We start from the raw sequence: 22,990 nt of genomic DNA on the forward strand, positions 1-22,990 counted from the left end.
TAAAGCTGGCCAGAAAAGCTATCATGTTTATCAGGCTGAAGATATCACATAGCTTCGTTTTTTTCTTCTCAGCAGTAATAACACTGTTATGTCTGAGGTTGGTTTCCCTGGGTAAATAAAAGAGGATTCTGGATTTTAATTCCTATGAGAACGTAGCTGAAATTTGGAATGATTACTTTCCAAATGTGCTGCATCTGCTCCTAACCTACAGTTGTAGTAGTCATGAAGAGTAAATTACATATGGTGCAGAGTTCAGTTATTGATATTAGCAGGTGCTTGGCTGCACAGTGTGTCAAGTGTAATGTTTATCCTTAGATTTATTCTGCTGGAATTTATTGTAAGATACTTGGAGGTTCAACTTCCCCATAATGACTTACGCTGACACTGTAAGGCATTGCATCTCTGATGATCTAACAGGTACTTGTGTTACTGAGAAGAGCTGTTCCATTTGCTGTTCCATATCTCATAGAATCGTAGAATCAAGGAATCATAGAATGGTCTGGGTTGGAAGGGACCTCCGAAGGTCCTCTCATCCAATTCCCTCTACAGTAAGCGGGGTTATCCTCAACTAGATCAGGCTCCCCAGAGCCCTGTCAAGCCTCACCCTGAATATCCCAAGGGATGGGGCCCTAACCACCTCCCTGGGAAAACTGTTTCAGTATTCCACTACCCTCATAGTAAAGAACCTGTTTCTAACATCCAATCTAAATCTTCTCTCATTTGAAGCCATTGCCCTTCATCCTGTCAGCACAGACCTTTGTAAACAGTCTCTTTCCGTTCTTGTAGGCCTCCTTCAGAGCAGAGGTGGTGAGCCTTCCAGTATCTGAAGGAGGCCTTCAGTCTGGAGAAGAGAAGGCTGAGGGGAGATCTTACTCTTCTCTACAACTACCTGAAAGGAGGTTGGAGTGAGGCCGGTGTTGGTCTCTTCTTCCTAGTAACTAGCAAAAGGATGAGCTTAAGTTGTGTTAGGGGAGGTTTAGGTTGGATATTAGGAAAACTTTCTGTACTGAAAGAGTGGTGAGGCATTGGAACAGGCTGCCCAAGGAGGTGGTGGAGTCACCATCCCTGAAGATATTGAAGAAGCTGCAGATGTGGTGCTTCAGGATATAGTTTAGTGGTCATGGTAGTTGTGTTATGGTTGTACTGGATTTTAAAGGTCTTTCCCAGCCTTAGTGGTTTTGTGATTCTCTAACAGCTCAGGTAAAAAGTCTTCTGACTGTTCCCTTTTCATTATGGTGAGCAATAATGTGTGTGTGTGTGTATGTTATTCCTTAAGAAAGAATTATGAATATTTTGAAACCTGAATTAGGTTTAATGCTAGAAGACCAGCGTCTGTTGATTGTCTGTGGTAAAATGGAAAGTAAAAGATCTAGAGAAAGCTCATTTGCAGAAGCTAACTGATATTGCCAGCAAAGCTGTGACCTTATCAATATCAGTTTAGTCTGGAAAGTTGTGTGACATAAGGGTGTTTTCTGCATGGTGAGATAATGTAGGAAAATCACTGGGTGGAAGATGGAGGGGAAGCTGACACGCAAATAAGGCTCTCTCCTTTTGCCCCTGCAGGTAATGTTGCATGCATCAGGACTTTGCTTACTGCACAAGGTGTTCTCCTTCAGTACTAAATCTGCCAGCTCAGTAAATCCCAGACATGCTTAATTATCCGGTTCATTTTTCTGGAATAGGGAAAGCAGGAGAGGCACCTGGATCCTCTGTGAGCTGCAAAGGCGTCTGCGCAGTTTACGATCATTTCTGCGGAGATCTTTCCACCAGTGCTGGGTGCTGCTGGCTCCTGGGGTTGGGGAACATTGGTTGGTGCAGGACTGACACACAATTGCAGAAGGATTGACTGGTTCTTGCCCATCTCTGTTTTAGTGAAGTCTGGAGTCCTGTGCCCAGTTCTGGGCTCCCCAGTTCAAGAGAGATTGGGAACTACTGGAGAGAATCTAACAGAGGCAACAAAGCTGCTGAGGGGACCAGAGCATCTCTCTGATAAGGCTGAGAGACCTGGGGCTATTTAGCCTAGAGAAAAAGCAGCCTGAGAGGGGACTTTATCAATGCTGCTCAATACCTAAAGGGCAGGTGTCAAAAGGATGGAGCCAGGTGTCAAGAGGATGGGGCCAGACCCCTCTCAGTGGTGCTCAAGTGACCATACAAGACCCAATGGGCAAGAAGTGGAGCACAGGAAGTTCCACTTACACATAAAAAATTCTTTGCTGTGAGGGTGCCAGAGCACTGGAATAGGTGGCCCAGAGAGGTTGTGGACTCTCCTTCTCTTGAGAGATTCCAAACACTCCTGGAAGTGATCCTCTGCAGGCTGTTTTGGGTGTACTTGCTTTAGCAGGGGGCTGGACGAGGTGATCTCCAGAGGTCCCTTCTAGCCGCCACCATTCTGTCAAAGACATGGTCCCTGTTTTGAGGTGTCGTCCTGCATCCCATTGAAAGTCCTGTTATGAACTTCTTACAGTCCTATTGACACTGGGCTGTTGAGAGAGGTATTGTCACCACTGTACTAGGCACTGAATTCACAGTGTCAAGTGAAGGTGGATTTGAGCACTTGACCCATTGGTAGCAGCAGCTGAACTGTCAATAAGGTTTTAATAGTGACTTAAGCCAAGAGTCTCTGGTCTCTGTTCACTTGTAGGTCTTCTTAAAGCTATCCTTCCCTACCATACTGGGGAATAGAATAATAGACCAAAGGCAATCTGTAGCTAGATTCAGGTACCTGCCAATTATGCTTTTATTTTTATTCCTCTTCAGAACCTTTCTTAGGGTGCTGAAGGCTCAGCACATTTATTGTGATGACTGCAGCAGAGGTCTTCAAGCAGTTCTTTCAGACCTTCACACCTTTCTCATAAATTAGCAAGTTAACAGTGCAATTATTTTTCTGCATTCTGAACTATCCCAGAGCCATCATGAAATGACAGCTGTCTTGGACAGGCTCCATTTCATGGCCTCCAGGCTGGAGAGGTGATGGGGTCATGGACAGTGGAGATAGGTTGTGAGGTACAATATTTTGGACAGAACTCATGGCAGCTTTCCATTTTTCTGATGCCTTACACCCTTCCCTTCATGCAGAGATAAAGCATTTTATTTGATCTGACCACTTTTAATTTGAAATAGTTGAGGAAGTCTTCGCTGGGGGCAAAGACCTCCTTGTGTATTGGTGCAAGAAATTTGTAGGCATTCTTTCTTCCTCCCTGAAATCCTGATCCTTGCAGTCTTGTAGTGAACATTGGCTTTATTAGTGACTTCACTGATTACAGAGATTAGATCCTGAATGAAGTGAAGGATATAAGAAGAATATGGATTAGTCCTCCAAGAGAATATTGCTCAGGATTTCTTCTTGTGGTGCTCTATCTGCCTCAGGAAATGAAAGATAAACAAGGTAAAGCTCCACTAGCCACTGCAGCAGTTCTTGGTATATACTGACATAGTTGTTCTTCATAGATGGGTGAAATGAGACACTCAGAACCACATCTGATCAAAAGCCAGTGACTTTTCATGCAAGATGAGACGTGGAAGTGTTTAGTTTTTCTTTGAGAGGGATAAATATTTGGACTAAATGAAAGTGAGTCAGTGTTACATCTCATCTGAGAGCTGTCTGGGTGGCATGGTGGAAACACTGGGCAATTCCTATTAAGAAAATCTGTACAGATAAGAGAAATTAATTAATAGCTGATGAAATGAAAAAAAGAGGCAACTAGAAAGTTATTAAAATTGCTAATCAGTAGAGATTCTTCTTGATGCTGATGCACATGATGATGTTGCTCAGTTTGCTAGTACCTTCTTACAGTCGTCACAAGCTTTACATACCTGCATCATTTCACAGTAGCAATAGTAGCATTGTTATTACTGCTACTAGTAGTAGTATTCTTCCAGCTCTAGATATGTTGAGAAAAGCCAGACAGCTTGCCTAGTATCATATAGACTGGGGGACAACTGCAGCTAAGAAAATAATTGTAATTTTTTAATTTCAAGATCTTAGAAAATCTTAGGTTGATAGAATCAATCATGGAATGGTTTGGGTAGGAAGGGACCTTAAAAATCATCTAGTTCCTGCTTTGGGAGGGCACCTTCCACTAGACCAGATTTCTCAAGGCTTCATCCAACCTGGCCTTGAACACCTCCAGGGAGGGGGCATCCATAAACTCCCTGGGCAAACCTGTTCCAGTGTCTCACCACCCTCACAGTAAATAATTTCTTCCTAATATCCAATCTAAATCTGCCCTCAAGCTTCAATCCACTCCCTCTCATCCTATCACTACAGGCTCTTGTAAAAGTCCCTTCCTGGCATTCTCGTAGGCCCCTTTCAGGTACTGGAAGGCCACCATAAGGTCTCCCCAGAACCTTCTCTTCAGGCTGAACAGTCTCAACTCTCACAGCCTGTCTCCATAGGGAGGTGCTCTGATCATCTTTGTGGCCCTCCTTTGGATCCGCTCCAGCAGTTTGATGTCCTTCTATGATTTCTCAGAAAGAAAGAACTCTAGAGCTTAAGACAGCACAATCATTTTCCCTCTTGGATCTTTTGGTACAACTCTTTAATGTGTTCCCTTCGTCATGCTCCATGCTGGGAGAGCATCCATACTGTACAAGACTTAAGCCTTGTGTACTTTGCAAGAGTAATAGTGCAGTACTGCAGGCTGCTCCCTCTTGCAGCAAGCAGTGTAGCCAGCAAATGTATTTTTTCCTAAAAGTTGTATGAAAATGGAATAATTGAGGCCAGTCTTCATGCTTGGCCTGCTGGTTTTGTATGCAGCCATCAGGTATTAAAATGGAAGCTTGGAAAATTTTGCTTAGTATTGCAAAGAACAGGTGGTGTTTGCACCCTGCAAGCTGCATCTCAATTCAAACCTTATGAACAGTAAGCACAAACTTATTAAAATAAACTAACATGTTCCCAATGTTCATTTAATTGTAGACTTCGTTATGTTTCAGTAAATAGCTGAGAGCTTAGCTGAACTAAGAGGAAATGAAGGTGACCTGTGTTGCACTACGGTAGAGTTTCATTTACCTTTGAATTCGATCCCCAAATATTTGTGTGTTAGATGAATGTTTACTATATCTTGGTAGCTGATGCACTTCTTTCGTGAGGATGTGTGTTCATTCTTTTTTATTTCTTATATAGGATTGTAGAATTGTGTAATCATTCAGGTTGGAAAAGACCTTTAAGATCAGAGTCCAACCATTAACCCAGCACTGCCAGGTCACCTCTAAACCATGTCCCTCAGCACCACATCTCCATGTCTTTTAAATCCCTCCAGGAATGGTGACTCCACCACTTCCCTGAGTATCCCATTCCAGGACTTGACAACCTTTTCAGTGAAGAAATTTTTCCTAATGTCCAACCTAAACCTCCTGACACAACTTGAGGCCATTTCCTCTTGTTATTTGAGATAAGAACTATTTGAAGGCAGTACCTGCAAATAATAAAAAACAAAAGTTTCAGATCTGCAGCCAGGATCTGGGAATGATTTCTCTCTGGAGCAGTATTTTCTGTATGTTAGCATAGCATTCAGTAATAACATTTTATGTTTTAAAGGAATATTTCCTAGTGGCAAGGAGAAAGGATCTGTTTAGATGGTGGTTCTTAGTATCTCAACATTTTTTTTTTTAACTGAAGGACTTAGAGGGGTGTCATGGAGCACAAAGAAGCTCTAACAAATACTTTGTTCCTTTTGGCTTGAAAAATCAGCAGCGTGCTGTATTAGCTGGCTTTTCCTCTTTACTATCAGCTCCCTGTTTGAAGTCATCCGAGGAGACACCAGCACTATGAAATTGACCTTGGTTTAATGATGTTGGCTTATAAAAGCACAGAAAATGCTCACCATCTTTGAACAGATTAGTAATAATGGGCTGGTGCAATGCCACAAGGTACCTTGCCACCAGTTAAAACACAATTAGCTGCTCTTGAGTTTCTGATGCTCTGGCTGTCCATTCTCTTGCATGGCTGGTAGGGTTTTGGGTGGTTTTCTGTGTTTGGTGCATCACTTGTGGAATGCTTTAGCTTGTCTTAGAATCATAGAATGGTCAGGGTTGGAAAGGATTTTAGGGATCATCTATTTCCAAACCTCCTGCCATGGGCAGGGACATCTCACATTAGATCAGACTGCCCAGAGCCTCATCCAGCCTGGCCTTAAAAACTTCCAGGGATGGGACTTCTATCACTTCCCTGGGCAACCTGTACCCGTGTCTCATCATCCTCAGGGTGAAGAACTTCTTCCTGACATCCAGTCTGAATCTACCCACTTCCAGTTTTTTTCCATTCCCCCTAGTCCTATCACTACCTGACACCCTAAAAAGTTCCTCACCAGCTTTCTCATAGGCTGCCTTCAGATACTGAGCCTTCTCTTTTCCAGACTGAACAACCCCAGTGTTGGGGGAAAATTTCAACCCACCACATTCTCTCAGTCTGTCTCCATAGGATGGGTGCTCCAACCCCCTGATCATCCTCATGGCCCTTCTCTGGACACATTCCAGCACATCCATATCCTTGTAACAGGGGCTCCAGAACTGGACACAGTACTCCAGGTGGGTTTTCACCAGAGTGGAGTAGAAGGGGAGAATCACCTCTCTTGACCTGAGACTATGCTTCTCTAGATGCACCTCAGGATACATTTGGCTTTCTGGGCTGCAAGTGTGCACTGGTGGCTCATGTTGCGATTCTCATCCACCAGTACCCCCAAGTCCTTATCTTCAGTGTTGCTTGGTTCTTTGTCAGTGAAGTCAGCTTCATCCATCAGTGGTCTCCCAAGCCCAGGTCACACATTCATGTATGAGTAGCAGGTGGACAGTCTTCAGCTGTGCTGGTACAGTGAGCACCAAGCCTCCAGAGTAAACTAGACCCTGCTCCTTTTTCAATACTGTGTTTAGGAAGAGGCTAGGATGGTTAACTTCTGAAAGACAGCTGTGCCACAAGGGTGCTAGGCTTTCCAGCTTCACCTGAGCCAGATGTGCAGATACTACTTGTGATGAGAAGCCTTTCCTATCATACATTGGCACCCTGTCACCATCATTCCTCCCTCTCTGTCCTGCTCTCTTCTCTTCTGTCATCACCACCCCACTGCTCAGGTCAGAAGGACCTCCAAATGCAAATGGACCTACTGAAAATTTCTGTAGTTTCTCTGCCACCTTCCAGAGAAGTGGCCACTTGTGGATGGGAACTACAGCTGCTGATGGAGGAGTGTCAGTCCAGAGCATTTGGTTATGGGAATGCGGCACTCCAGATCATTTACTCTGGTTCCCATGTGTGGTGCAGTCATGGTCTGAGCTCATGAACTAGAAACTCTATTCATAGATGAGTTTTGCATCATGTCAGGCTTGTGGCTATTTCTCAGGTACTTTTTCTCTGAAGTGCACAGTTTGTCTGCAAAGTTGAATGTGGTTTGGGGAAGGAAAGCTGCTCACTTTAGCTTTCTGTGCCCTAGTTTCCCTAGATACTATATGGTGCATGGACAGACTCAGTATCATCCAGCATCTTGTTCATCGTTGTATGTTCATCTTCACAAACAGAAATGCCCTGTTCTAATTAAAGATCTCCCTGCTCACTGTATGGAGGTTGGACCAGATGACCTTTAAGGATTCCTTCCTACCCAAACCAGCCTATGATTCTATGAAATGCACTGCTAGTTGTAAAATGATACCATTTCAGCAGCAGAGAGATTTCTGTGGTGGAGATCAGTGTTTTCTGCATAGTCTACTTAATGAAAAACAATGTCAGCCTTTGAGAGCAACCTATTTGGCTGTACTCTAGGTGTTATTTTGCTTACATTTTTTTGTTATGTGAACACTGAGGCACAGTGACCTGAGTTAGACTTTTTTGGGATAATTCAACTTAATGGGAAATAGTTTTTAAAGTACAAACCCAAACAGTGACAAAGTATTTACTACAGGAACATGCAAATCTCTGCAGGTGTGGATTGGAGAACATAGCAGAGATGATAATAAACTTGTCATTAGTCACAATAGTGTGCACTGCACAATGCAAATGCCATTGAGGAATGAAAGGAGAATTCTCTTGGCCATTGAAATCCAGAATTCACATTACAGCGGAACCTCCCATAGCAGTCCTGCAACTTGACACATGTAAATACTATGAATAATACATTAATTTCCTTTGCCTTTTCTGCACAGTATGCATAGGAAGATGTATAGAAAAATACTGCCATCAATATTAGGCTGTTATCTTCTGAATAGCCCAGAAACATCCTGTACTGTTGCCTGCGTTGTGTGTTATTTGCACAGAAAGCCAAGCTCTTGGGTGTATTCTCAGACCTCTCCTTGCTTCAGGAACGTTGCATGATTGCAGATGAGAATGGTATTTAGTCTGTGTTTCAGTATATCCTAGGAGAGCTAACTGAAAACAGCCCCTGCCTTACATGGGTCCTAGTCTGAAGTAATCTGACCTAATTTAATATCAGAGAACATAAAGACAGCACTTTTTCCCACCAATCATCCTGTTTCCCATAACCCCAAGACAGACCTCAGGTGCTGAAGTAATTGTTGTGTCCTCATCTGGGCCCATGTGTCTGTGAAGTGGCATGGTTTAGTCTGTATTCCTCTGGATGTAAATGTTGTGATGTTACCTGATAAAATGGTCTAATCTTAAAACTCTTAACAATATTACAAATTTAAACCAAGAAGCTGCTACAGTAACATGATTTTTCATTTTATATTCCTCTATATATGCAGCACCCTACAAACTGCTTAAGTGACACTACTTGTGGTGATTAAAGATTTCTTAAGAAGAATAGAATCATAGAACTGTTTTGGTTGGAACAGACCTCTAAGGCCATTGAGACCAACCATCCACCTAATGCCACCATGGCCATTAAAACGTGTCCCAGAGTGCCACGTCCACAGGTTTCTTGAACACCTCCAGGGATGGTGACTCCACCCCCTTACCCAGGCAGCCTGTTCCAATGCCTGGCCACCCTTTCAATAACAATTTTTTTCCTAATATCCAACTGAAACCTCCCTGGCACAATTTCAGGCCATTTCCTCTTGTCCCTTCATGTGATGTTAGGGAAAAGAGACCAACCCCCATCTCACTCCAACCTCCTTTTACATAGCTGCAGAGAGCAATGAGGGGGAAAAAAAAAGAAAGAAAACCAAATAATGTAATTTAATTTTTTTTACTGTAATTCAGAAATTCTTTGAATTATGATTAAGGAGCTAGATGTGAAGAAAGTCTCATTTGCACATACCCTTTACATGTCATCAGCACTTGCCCATGATAGCGACATTGTGCTTGACAAAAATTATAAGGTACATATTTCATGTATTTTTAATTGTCTGCTCATGTAATTTCACAGCTGAAAATGAGTGTCATTAGCTGAGTCACCAACGTGCCTTCCCCATGCTCGATTAGGAAGACTTTGCTAATATATGTATATATATTAAAGTCAGGAGCTGAGGGCTCCTGTTTGGCCTGTCAGGACAGGACCTAGTAGTCACAGCTCATCTCGCCACCCCAGCCAGGAGCAGGGCAACCAGGAGCAGCAGGGCAGTCCCAGCCCTGGGCATTGGGCTCCTCCCTGTGGTGAGATGATGGGCTGGAATGTGGGCACACAGGTGGCCCTGGCATGCTGTAGCAGACCCCACTTTGCCTCTGCATTGAATTGGGAGACATGTGAGGCCTTCTCATGGCTTGTGGAAACCCATCCCTTCTAGTTCATTCCTTCTCAGGAGCTGGAGTGAAGGTGTTCCTTGTCGGCCTCTTTGTCAGGTGCACGTGCCTGTTGTGACACTTGGTGTCATTTCTGTGGCCACCTCATAATTCAAAATCAAGACCATGACTCAGTTGAGTTGTTGACACTGACACAAGTCTCTGAGCAGGGGAATGGGGTACATGTGCTGCCATGAGGATGTTTCTGCAGAAGTTTCGTGGTTGGAGAAGGTGTCAGGCTGCTTTGGTGGGGTTGTAAAGGAGTTTTTACATGAGCATGGTGTAGGAGACACAAATTTTGAGTTTTGTTGAGAAGTTCTGGTGTTTCAGTGCTATGTGGGCATAAATGGGCAGATCAGTGCCAGGTCAGGAAAAGCATATGAGTGGAAGGACAGAAAATGCAAACCTGTGCACTGGTGTTGCCTTGCTATTTCATGGAAGGATAACTGATACATAGCAAAGATCACCCATGAAGGTGGTAATAAAGGAAGCTTTCTTTTATTGACATTTCCATATGGTGGCAAAACTGTTTGGGTGTGTCATGTCTTCAACCAGAACAGGGTGAGACTAGTGGTCTTCAAGATGACCTTGGAGAGGCTTGTCTGTTTGAAGTGAGTGCTCTAATGGGAAATTTTCTCATTCTGGGAGAGACCTGCTGAGGGACCCATCATGAGGCTCTGGAGGCTTGCAGGATGGTGGCTGAGCAACTTGGATTTAGTGTAGATGCAAAAAAGGTTGGCGAGAAGTCTTTTCTAATGCCCCTGTGGACTCCAGGAAGAGACTTCCCTGTTTATTTTCATACCTGAGAGAGGTCTGTATGGGGAAGAAGGATAAAACCCAAATTCGCTGATGTAACTCAAAATGAAGAAGGTCTTTCAGTTGTCCCCGTGATGCCTAGTGTAATTTCATTCAGGCTTTTAATGAAGGCAAGGCTGGTGAAATGTCCTGACACCCTGAACTGGTGAACTGAACAGCTGATTTCACTACCTGTGTGTGAGAATATTGTGTTTGCTTCCTTTAGCTACTGACATAAATAGCAACTAGTCAATGGGTACTGCTTCAGCCTTTGCCTTAAGAAGAAGATGAAAAGATAATTGCTTGATAAGCAAGGGAGCATGGGGGACTGCAGTAGGGTAGCAGCACAGCAAATGAGACTGGTTCAGAACCAGTAACAATCTCCTTTCAATCAGCCCAGTTTTAAGGCCGTAATCTCCCCTGGGCAGAGAAGGTCCCTGGGGCTCAGTGTTGCATGGCTCTGAGAACAGGGTCCCCTGCCCTGTGCAAGGCTGTGGGCAGGGAGGCCAGGCCTTGGGGCTGTGGCTTACAGCTCTGCATAAGCTGATCCGCTTTCATTTGAGTTGGTGTTCTGCCTGGCGTTCTTTTCATGAAGTGATTTTTTGTTTTCTAAAGACCTATTTATCCCTCCCTTCCCTGCGCCAGTGGAGGGTTATTAGATCGCGTGGCAGCATGCCATTTTCCTTATTAACCCAGCTTTTGCCCAAATAAACATATTCCTCATGTGCACTGCCTCCTATTTATGATCTATTTCCCTTTATAAAGCTACAATCTACAATATTAAAAATAATACACAGACAGATGTTTATCAGAGGTTGAACAGGGTTTTACTGTACCGACTCTGGTATTTGTGGTTGGTATTTCTTTAATCTCTAGTGCAGTGTGCTTCCTCCCACCCTCCCCAATTTACTACTTCTGCCTCTTATTACCCTTATAACAGGTGATGATGCCCTTTAAACAGATTTTCTTTCAGGCTGTTAGGTGTTGCAATATGAACAGGAGTAGGAAGAAGTATGATGACATACTTAAAATGGAATCTTTATGTAAGAAATTAGAAATCAGGCTTTTATTCTAGACATCTAGATCCACCTGAAGGCAAAGAGATTTCTACCTTCTAGATATGTGATGCCAGCAGGGTGTTGGATCATCCTCTGCTGGCTGTGCTGCCAAGGCTGCCACCAGTTCCCTGCATTTTGGGTGGGTGCCTTTACACTCCAGTGAAGTCCCAGACATCACTTAGGATTTCATCTTGTGTGTTTGAGCTGCCTTGCTACTGCTTAGCCACAGCATTTTGAGGTTGCTGGCTGCCTGTATAGTTCTTTATTTTTTATTCGGATGGATGGAATAGAATTCTACCCCTGGGTCAGATAATCAACTCAGACCTAAGTAAGTAGCTGTGACATGCATCATAACAGTGACCTGAAACACCATATTTTTTCAATATGACACTTCATAGCTTTGATAGTATTTTTTCCCTTGGCCTGTGGTTGGACTTACATTACAAAAACAAACAGCACTTAGCTATAATTAAAAATGCCCTACAGTGAGTGGGATGACAAAGCAATGGGAATGCTCTTCATATGGATGAAGTCAAGTGTAAATGAAGTCTAAAAGAATTAAGCTGAATGCAAGAATGAAATTATCTTGTTGGGTAGGCACAGAAAGTGTAAAATAAACCTAGCCAATACAGCAGACCTTGCATTTCACAGTAAGACCTCGCTGATCCAAGGAATTTTTTGTATTATGAGGCAAATCCATCTTGTGCTGTTGTAGCTGAAGCATCACCTTCAATTCACTATTTGAAACGCAGTCGTTTGTTAATGCGTGTTTGTATGTGTTTTGTATTTGCATGCACATTGGATTTGACTTGATAACGCTGGGGTAACAGTTGGACGTGATGGTCTTAAAGATCTCTTCCAACCTGCATCAAAAGAAGCACGGAAAGCAGGTCGAGAGAGGTGGTTCTGCCATTCTGCTCTGGTGGGACCTCACCTGGAGTACTGCATCCAGCTCTGGGACCCCCAGCACAAGAGAGACATGGTCCTGCTGGAGCAGGTCCAGAGAAGGTCCACAAAGATGATCAGAGGGTTGGAGCACCTCTCCTATGAAGACAGGCTGAAAGAATTGGGTCTGTTCAGCCTGGAGAAAAGAAGGCTTCAAGGGGTACCATATAGCTACATTTTAGTATCTGAAGGGGGTCTACAGGAAGGCTGGGGAAGGACTCTTTAGAAAGGCTTCTAGCAATAGGATAAGCGGCAATGGTTTAAAACTGGAGCAAGGGAGATTTAGATTGGACATCAGAAGGAGGTTCTTTATTTACAATGAGAGTGGTGAAATACTGGAACAGGCTGCCCAGGAATATGGTTGAGGCCCTGTCCCAGGAGACATTCAAGATCAGACTTGATGAGGTCATGGGCAGCCTGATGTAGTTGGATGTGTCCCTGCTGACTGTAGGGAGGTTGGACAAGATGACTTTGAGAGTCCCTTCTAATCCAATGCAGTCTGTGAATGTGTAAATGTTTCTATGACTCTGTGCAGAGAGTTTATACGTCAAACATCTTCCTTGAGCATGTGGGCAATATATTTATTCATAGTACTTGCCTACAGTTTATAGAAATTCGACATGTTCTTAGTGTTCCTTTTTTTTCAGGGTAGTCTACTTATACCTGCAAGTATGTTTATTAAACCTTTCTATTGAAGAATCAGTATATCATCAAGATAAAGTTTTTCATTATGCTGCAGACATAATTACCAACATAGTAAGACCTAAGAGCTGTTTTTTTAAGCCTCCAGTAGCTGTCAGCTTGCTTCATGTTTAGTTCCAGTAAGAGCCTTACTGACCAACCTACTGATGTTTCACTAATTGTTTCTTGAAAACGAAAAGGAGAACTGCCTGGCTTTGAAACATTATTCATGAAAGAAGGATCATGCTGGCTTGTTTTCAGAATGGGAGCTTTTCCCCCTCTTCTTGTCTAGACAGGCCAAGTACAACACTTTGTACTAAAAAGGGCTCTCTGGTGTGTCATTAGGCACACTGGTCTAGTCTGGACTGGTCTGGATTTCCCTGTTGAAGTGCTTTGAGGTCATTCTTGGTATTTAGGTGCAGACCTCTACTGGTTTATTTACTAACTTTCAGTTTGACTGTACTGTAATACTTGCTTTCTAATATCTCCATCAACCTGACTTTGAGCCACCTTGCTTTAGGAGGAAGAGTTTTCTTCTGGTTATAGTGAAAACCCACAATGTTTAAATGCATTTACTATACAAACTATTTTAAGGTACTGAATTTTCATTTACAAGTTACAAATACCTGATAGTAAGTCTATTCTGTGTTCAGAAGTATCTGTATTTCCATTGAATAATCTGTTTAATCAGCTTGTCCTGTTCCTGCAGTACAGGGGGATCTGGGGGTAGTTTGAGGGGGCCTGGTGGTGTTGGGGCTACTGAGATATACTGAGAGGCACTGGGAGGTGACCGGGTTGTACTGGGAGAGAATTTGGGGTTATTGGGAGGCTCTGGGATATACTGTGAAGCACTGAGAGGTAGTTTTGGGACTACTGGTAGTGAGTGTGGCCTATACTGGAAGTAGGCCTTTATGAGGTAGACCCACATCTATGGGGCTGGACCCACAGGTAGGCCCTTGAGGGAAGGAGGAGGTAGCCATAATTTTTTACAAGAAAAGTGGATTAAATCTGTTCTTTGAATCCAAATTTTGATGTGGCCCATTACCCAGGACAGATAAAATCCCTTAAAGTATAAATACTTTCCTCTGTTTAGTCCTCTTACGGTAAGACAGTATCACAGTATCACCAGGGTTGGAAGAGACCTCGAAGATCATCAAGTCCAACCCGTTTTAACATTTAATGTTAGTTAAAACCCAGAACTTTAATACTTTAATAGAACTGCTAAAAATGTAATGCTTCGTTTGGTCTTTAGTCTGAAAAGCCTATTATCTGGTGGCAAACAGAAAACCAAAGTCCTTACCTATAATTACTTTTGAGTTGACTTAACCTGCTTGAGCGTTCTTCATCAACCATTGGAGAGGCATGGAAAGCATTACAAAGACACTGGAAGGAATTAACTACTGCGGCCAAAGTAACATACCAAATGTTCTAACTTCAAGCAATATGGTGTTTGATAACTTGTCTTTAAAGCAGAACCAGTATGTCCTTTACCGCTCTAATTTCCCCCTGTGTTATATTCCTCATTGATGATACCTGGAAATTTTGAACTTTTTCAAACCAACTTTTCTGATCTTCCAAGGCAGCTTTGTTCTTTTCTTCTTCTAGTTTCTCACTTCATGAAGGTGCAGAAATGAATCCTAAACTGTTGTAATTATCACGTTGTTAATATTGAGACCAATCTTTTAAGTCCCCTTTTCAAAAGTAACTGTTAATGACCTTCTTAGTTCCTTAGGTTTCAAAGGCTCACTCTGGTTATGAATTTTTTAGTACTCTGTGCTCAAAACAGAAAGGCCTTTAAATGCCTTCTCAATTCTTTGTTGTAGCAGAGAAGGACAGGGTGACAAAGGAACAGGGAAAATATTTTGTTTGTACTGTATTTTATGGTACAATTTGGATAGTTCAAGTCCTACAGTTCTTGAGAACCTTATTTAGCCAAATACTCACTGATTTTTGTGTGCAGTTTGACCGTGTGAAATAGAAGGACACATTTCCCTCCTCCCCCCGCCCCCCGAATGCTTGTTTTGCTTGTGTAGCATTTTATGGGTTTTATTATATTCCTAAATAGCATATTGTATGTTGCACATGTTGATGCATACAGATTTGCAACAGATTCATGCTGTCATTAATCCTCTTGATGAAAATCTTCAGAGTGAAGTCCAAAATAATTTATACCTACAAAGCAAATTGCTAAGGAAAAATATTTTGTTCCCTTTCCCACTTTCTTTTTACTCTCTTTCACTAGTACTGTGCTTCTGTTACACATCAAATATGTCTGGGTTAAATATCACACCTCAATAACTGTTTAGGGGCTTTTTAGAAGTCCTGTTGTTTCAGTTCAGAGTAGGTCCAAGTGCTGTTCAGATTAAAGGAAAGTCTCTTGTTGATGCTGTTGAAGATGAGCAAATGCTGCCTGTTTACTGGGAAAGAGCAGAGGTCATCTCTCTGAAGCAGAATCAGCCAACCCAAACTGCAGCCTTAGGGTTCAGAGAATGACACTACTTTAATAAACTATTTGTGAGTGTTTCTAATTCTGTCTGCTTTGCCTTATGACTGACAATCACCAGAATTTGTCAACATGCTGGAAGTGTAATGATTAAATTATAATTTGTCTAGATGTATGTCCTCAATTCTATATGTGTAGCCTATTAAGTTAAGAACAAGCCTAGTGTGAAGCCTTTCTATAATTGCATGTATGGTTTTGTGCACATTTCTTAATTGCTTCCCAAATACTTACTATAAAGCTTTGTTTCTGGAAGTGACATTTAAATACCAGGTTAGCAGAAGATCAAGGGAATTTTAATTATCTGTAGTAGACATCCTTAATAGGTAACACCTTATTTAAATACTGAAGTATTATAGCTCCAGACAGAAGACAGGTCAGTCAGACTGAAGCCCTGCCTGAGCACTGAAAATTAAAGAGGAAACATCTAATATGACAAGATGTTGGACTATAATTACCACAAACATCTACCATGGGTTAGTACTTACTGAATCCTTACTAGTAAACAAAAGGCCAAGGATGGAGGTGATGTCTTCGCTGTCTGGAGGAGTAACTGTGTAGCTCTCCTGTCAGTGTCAACCTTCATAGAACGGTTTGGGTGGGAAGGGATTTTTAAAGGTTATCTAGTCCAAGCCCCCTGCAGTGAGCAGGGACATCAACTAGATCAGGTTGCTCAAGGCACTGTCCAACCTCATGTGGAATATTTCCAGGGATGGGGCTTTTACCACCTCTCCGGACATCTTGTTGCCAGTGTTTCAACACCCTTGTTGCAACAACGAAAAAACCCAAACCAAACCCAACCAACCAACCAAAAAACAAACCCCAAAAAACAAACCAAGGGAAGTCTTCCTTCTGTCTAGTTAAAATCTCCCTTCTTTTGGTTTAAAACCATCACACCTTGTCCTGTCACAACAGGGCATTCTAGAGAAATAATCCCCATCTTTCTTACAGCCTTCCCTTGAAGTACTGAAAGCATGCAATAAGGTTTCTCTGGATTCTTCTCTTCTCCAGGCTGAACAAGCCCAACTCTCTCAACCTGTCCTCATAGCAGAGGGGTTCCAATCTTCTGATAACTTCTGTGATACTCCTCTTGACCTACTCCTGTCTTTCTTGGGCTGAGTTTTAATTTGAGAATTTTATTTTATTTTTTGGAGAGCTATAGATCAATCTAGTTAGGTATCACACAGGATTCCTTAGCTAACCTGCATCCTTCTGCAGAGAAGAAAGAAGGAACTGGAGGTAACAAAACTTTGTTTATTTGGTCTCATAGGAATAGTTCTCCTGACAGAACCATATTTAGAGGAAACTTCAGTCCTTTGTGCTGAACCCAGTGTAAAAAATACAGCCTACCTATAGCATTCAGATGCTTTATTGGGGTTTGAGACATTTACTGGCTTTGTGTAGCAAACTGGCATGTGGGAGTTCAATGTGCAGACACTGAGTGTTTGATTGTAATTAGTTGGGAGACTGGCAGATTGGCTTTGGGAAGGTATTAAGGAATAATTGTCTGTGTCTGGACAGGATTGTTCCTAGCTATTGCCTTACAGTTGATGATATTCTACATTGTACAAGATTTTTTGTTCTAATGTGATAGCAGTCTTCCAGTACCTAAAAGGGGCCTACAAGAAGGTCAGGAAGAGACTTCGTACAAGGGCTTTTTACAAACTGATAGGATGTGAGGGAATCTTTTGAAGCTTGAGGAGGGCAGGTTTAGACTACATATTAGGAAGAATTTCTTTACAGTGAGGGTGGTGAGACACCAAAACAGGTTGCCCAGGGAGATTGTGGATGCCCCCTCCCTGGAGGTGTTCAAGGCCAGGCTGGATGAGGCCCTGAACAACCTGGTCCAGTGGAAGGTGTCTCTGCCCATGGCTGGGGGATTGGAACTGAATGATCTTTAAGGTCCCTTCCAACCCAAACCATTCTATGAATCAATGAATTATTATCTTTATTCATTGTGTCATCTTTTCCATTCCATTCCATTCCATTCCATTCCATTCCATTCCATTCCATTCCATTCCATTCCATTCCATTCCATTCCATTCCATTCCATTCCATTCCATTCCATTCCATTCCATCTTGCCCCAGTTGTACAAAGTGCCACACAAACATGTATAAGAACATGGTCTTTGTCTGAGGGGAATTGTAGTCAACATAAACTATGAAAAAATATTGTCTGTTTTTTAATAAGAAGTTGAATTTCCCCAAATGACAGTTGCTGGTTTACTGACGGATCGATTCTGGCAATCTGGAGTGTTTCGCATAAGTATTGGTATGTGCAGTGCTTGCAAATACTCTGTTCCTTATTTTGGGGATAAAGTGCAAAAGACCTGTCCACCACAATAGTGCCTAGTTGAAAAAGATTGCCTTTAGTGTCAGTCATTCTAGCAGTGATGAAGATGAGCACAAATTTCCTCACACAATTTTGTTTTGGTTTCTTTTCTTGTTTTTTTCCTTGCCTTTCAGAGTGCAAATTCACCTGCGCCAGTGGTAAATGCTTGTATCTTGGTTCATTGATTTGTAACCAACAGAATGACTGTGGGGATAACAGTGATGAAGAGAACTGTCTGCTTGTAACAGAGCATCCACCTCCAGGCATCTTTAGCTGTAAGTACTGCCTCTTTGTGTGCACCTGTGTATGTATGTATGTATGTATGTTGAAGATGTCTGCTCACCTCAGAAGTCAGTCTGTGCAGAAGCTTGGTCTGCACTGTGATACCTGGGAGGGATGAAACAGAGGAAGTAAATAGTGGTTTTGGCTGAACCAGCAGTAATTTGTAACATGCTTTGTCTAGGTTTCTAAACCTGGAAGGCTGTAGTTATGCAAAGGGAGTTTGTGCTGCAGATAGAGAGGTTATAATCATATCTTCCCTTCTGAGAAAGGAAGAGTAATACATAAAAGATTAAATAATTTGTTTTCCAAGGTTCTAAAATATATTTCATGCTTTGTCTGTATGTCACTCTTTATATGCTGTTAAGGCAATTAAGAGAGTTGTAATCTTTCCAGTCCTCATTCCTACTAATCAATTATATTTTATTAGTGCCAAGATCAGCGCCACTTGGTAGGTCACTGAGCTTTTGTAGGTATATATTTAAAATAGCTTCAGTTGCTGTTCTTTAGTTGTGTACTCAGAGTGCCAGTGTTTATCACTAGAATTGCTCTTAGTGCTTTGCCCTCAGTGATGTGCATTGAAACCAGACTGTGATTTTGGTTTTTGTCTGTTTCTGAAGTAATTTATTTTTAAACCACAGTTCAGCTTTCTGGATGGGGGAGAAATTTTCCAGTAATGCTTCTTGTCTACAAGTACAATAAAAGTGCTACTAAATTACTTACTGCTTTCCAAATGGTTTAGTTCTGCCAATACTGACATCCCTCAGCATGCTGTTTCACCTCTGGTTGTGACCACGGCTTAGGAATATCTGTGTTATTTATGTTGTTTTTAATAACAGGGATTGGAAGCAGCATGTATCTGTGGTTTTTGTAATGCCATTAAGTAGGACAGAATCACTGGAGTGGATTCCTAGCAGATGAAATCAGGTGTTGGATGTACACCCCCAACTGAACATGTCTAAACGTTGTACTGTAAATGCTTTTTAAGTTTTGTAGGTGGTACTTTGGTGCCTCTGCAATGATTTCAGAGGTTTGGAAATAATACTGGCCTATGTATGCTTGTATGTGATTTCATTTTATTTTTGGTTTTTGACATGAAATTCTTTCTGAAGCCCTGGGACTAGCTGTACACATTGGTGATGGGTCCAGATGCAAAAGTCATGTGTATTTCCCCATAAACTTAGGCTAACCTTGACTTTTGAGTTGTAAAATTGTAGGAAATCTATGCCTTATTATATGCTGTGTAAAGATACATATCTTTATAGTTCAAACAGGTGATTGTTTTTTTGACTGGGATACTGTACAGCTCTTCTTTTAAATCAAACCAACACAACTGCTTGCCAAAAAGAAGCCATGAAAACCAGTATGGTAGCAGAGGGAGAGAAGAATTTTGTTGACAAGCAGCCATTGGGGCATTACAAGTAGTAGCCCTGTGTGGATGTAGTGTGACAGTGACACCCTGCAAATTCCTAGATGGAATTCCCAAAGCCTACTTCAGCCTGAGGTCTGATAGCTGGGGCACTGGTGGCTTTTCAGTGTCCCTCTGTGCGGGTGGCAATTGTGCAATACTCTCATGAGCATGTTGGCACCGTACTTCAAGAGGTCTGTGGACTGTAGAAATTGTTCCTTCCTGGATCTAGGATCTGCAGACTTGCTGGTCTTCCCCTAAGTCACTCTGTCCCTTTTAGGTGTTGCAGTAGGACACAAACATGAAGACAGCCGTACCTGAAAGGGAGTGGTGCCAGTCAGCTGGTTGGTCAGCCTCCTCATCTCCAGCAGTTTAGTTTGTCTGGATCAAACCTGGCAAAATGTGTACCTAAAAAACCTTGAGGGGCAGGTTTCCTACTGCCTGTGAAGGAACTTTGGTTGATGTGTCTCATGATCTTGTCACTGGATACTCATGCAGGTCAAGTGGTAGCATTTCACTTACATTTCAGTGGACTCAGAGAAAAGTAGTTTGCTTCCTTCTCAAGTCAGCATTTTACAGACATGAGGATTCTTACCACTCATCTGTCAGTTACCTTCGGGGAGGGGAGGGGTGTGTTTAAAAAAAAAACCAACAAAAAATTAACTCCAACTTCCTGTACATGAATTATGTTTCCTTAAATCTATTATATTTGTTTTCTCTGACTCCTTCTCCAATAAGGTGTCCAATAGTCCTGCTACTTCAGACCTCCCCAGCGCTGAGTGAAGAAGAGTAATTAGGTTAAACAGTCTTATTAAGTCCTTTGAGAACTGTATTTGCTGCTTTTGCAAAAAGATTGCAGATGAGGAGTTTGTAGAGGAAGTCCAAGTGCCGGGTTCTGCACATTGGCCACAGCAACCCCATGCAGAGCTACAGGCTGGGGTCAGAGTGGCTGGAGAGCAGTCAGGCTGAGAGGGACCTGGGGGTGCTGGTCGACGGTAGACTGAACATGAGCCTGCAGTGTGCCCAGGCAGCTAAGAGGGCCAATGGCATCCTGGCCTGCATCAGGAACAGTGTGGCCAGCAGGAGCAGGGAGGTCATTCTGCCCCTGTACACTGCACTGGTTAGGCCGCACCTCGAGTACTGTGTCCAGTTCTGGGCCCCTCAGTTTAGGAAGGATGTTGACTTGCTGGAACAAGTCCAGAGAAGAGCAACAAAGTTGGTGAGGGGTTTGGAACATAAGCCCTATGAGGAGAGGCTGAGGGAGCTGGGGTTGCTTAGCCTGGAGAAGAGGAGACTGAGGGGTGACCTTATTACTCTCTACAACTACCTGAAGGGAGGTTGTAGACAGACGGATGTTGGTCTCTTCTCCCAGGCAAGCAGTACCAGAACAAGAGGACACAGTCTCAGGCTGCGCCAGGGGAGATACAGGCTGGATGTTAGAAAAAAGTTCTATACAGAAAGAGTGATTGCCCATTGGAATGGGCTGCCTGGGGAGGTGGTGGAGTCACCATCACTGGAGGTTTTTAGGAGAAGACTTGACGGGGTACTTGGTGCTGTGGGTTAGTTGCTTGGGCGGAGTTGGATTGGTTGATGGGTTGGACGCGATGATCTTGAAGGTCTCTTCCAACCTGGTTTATTCTATGTATTCTATGTATTCTATGTATACTTGATTTATTGCTGGGAGCATTCAGAACTGTTTACCTTTTTGCTTACCTTGTGGCAGAGACTGTATTAATTATTTGTTGTGTTTGGGGGTATTAGCAGTGACTCTACTTTTTCATCACAACAGGAGCTGTATGATAAGTGCTGGTAAATAAAGGGACTTCAGTTTTAAACAAACAAACAAACAAACCAAACCCCAGTGAAACAGAGTCCTAATGGTGAAAAAAAAATAAAAGATGAAAAAAAGATCAAAGCCATAGGGAAAAATAATCCAACTACAATCAGTATTTCAAACAAATGAAGATTAATGATACTGATCATGTTCTGGCTATTAAACAGGCTGCTAGATGGTAGAAATCAGTGCCAATTGGTGATAGGAAAGAATATTATTGTGGACATGGCAGTTGGTTTTGTTCCAGCCTTGAAAACAGAATACTTGTTGAAGTTAAATCCCCAGGCCTAGAGGGATGACATGTTGAATTAAGAAGCTTGTACATGCTTTTGCTCAATGATATTAATGGGGATCCCTACCAGAATACACTGGAGTATATGGGCTTGAAATGTCCCAGCTGACAAGCCTACCCTCCAACATGTACATTCATTGGCCTCTAATTAGTGAGAAAAAAGTAATACAGCTCAATGAGAAGAAAATGGGGTTAAAAAAAATCACTTGAGGAATTTTAAACCAGGAATCTCTTTCTGGTCAGTTTTACGCATCAGCCCCACTCCTGCGTCTTCTTGCTTGCACACAGTTCTTGAATGAGGAGGAAGCTGTTGAAAGGAGCCCCAGGTAAGTGTGGGCTGGTCTACATCTGAGCAGCGTGGCCCATTTCTCCCTGAGACAGCTCTTGTCTTTATCTAGAACATGTTGGCACCACTGTGGTACGCCTTCGCCTCCACGGTTTCTTCAGATAATCCCTTTATTATCCTCTATTCAAACCTCCTGTGGTGGAAGCAACGTTCAGCTCATTTCACAGTAATATTGTCAAAAAAACTGCCCCCCCAAAGATGTTTAAATAAATACATTTTCCTGTGGAAGTTCTGCTGTAGTTTGTGTGCTGTGTTGGTGGTAGCCCCTGTTTCCTGGCTATGAAGCATTTTCATTTGTGTTCTTGCCAGCAGCCAAATCCAGAATGTCTCATTGGAGCTTGCTGTTTAGTTAAGTTGCATGAGCAGTGGTGTAGAAAGGTATTTTTTTGTGGCTGACCTGCTCCCTGGATCTTCTGATGATAGCAGATGCTATCTTCTTGTGTTAAGAGCTGAAAATCTCCTGGTGCTCCTGTCTTTGGTGTTCTTACCTAGCTCCAGTGTGAAGGCTGTTAATTCAGGCTGTGAAATGTTGCTGCTGAACTCAATAAGAGGTCTCATGTGTGCAAAGTCAAACAAAATGTGTATTTCTGCAGCCCTTTGGTTTTATTCCTTTCCTTCTTGTCACTTGTAGGTAGGGTTCCCTTATGCTGCTATACTGGCAATTGAGTCTGTACAGCAGAGAGACACTGGAAGGTGGCTGAGGAAAACCCACACCAGCTCCAAGGTGTGGTAGTCTCATTTTAAACATGAGCTGCAGTCCAGCAAAGTTGGTCAAAGTACGTCCTAAGGCATTTAAGCTGAACACATTAGGTTAACAGCTTGCTTGGCTTTTTAAGACAGATTTGGTGGTGCATCT

At 42.6% G+C, this 22,990-nt stretch overlaps 1 protein-coding gene across 2 annotated transcripts in view; it reads left to right on the top strand.

The window, feature by feature from the left end:
* LDLRAD4 (low density lipoprotein receptor class A domain containing 4) overlaps positions 1-22,990 on the top strand; it is a 339,191-nt gene that overhangs the window by 143,236 nt on the left and 172,965 nt on the right. For both annotated transcript variants that reach the window (XM_054164423.1, XM_054164424.1), the window contains one exon: positions 18,110-18,250. In XM_054164423.1, the coding sequence (XP_054020398.1) occupies positions 18,110-18,250 (141 nt within the window). The remainder of the gene's footprint in view (positions 1-18,109; positions 18,251-22,990) is intronic.

Source organism: Dryobates pubescens, chromosome 9, assembly GCF_014839835.1.
Source record: "Dryobates pubescens isolate bDryPub1 chromosome 9, bDryPub1.pri, whole genome shotgun sequence".
Lineage (NCBI taxonomy): Eukaryota > Metazoa > Chordata > Aves > Piciformes > Picidae > Dryobates > Dryobates pubescens.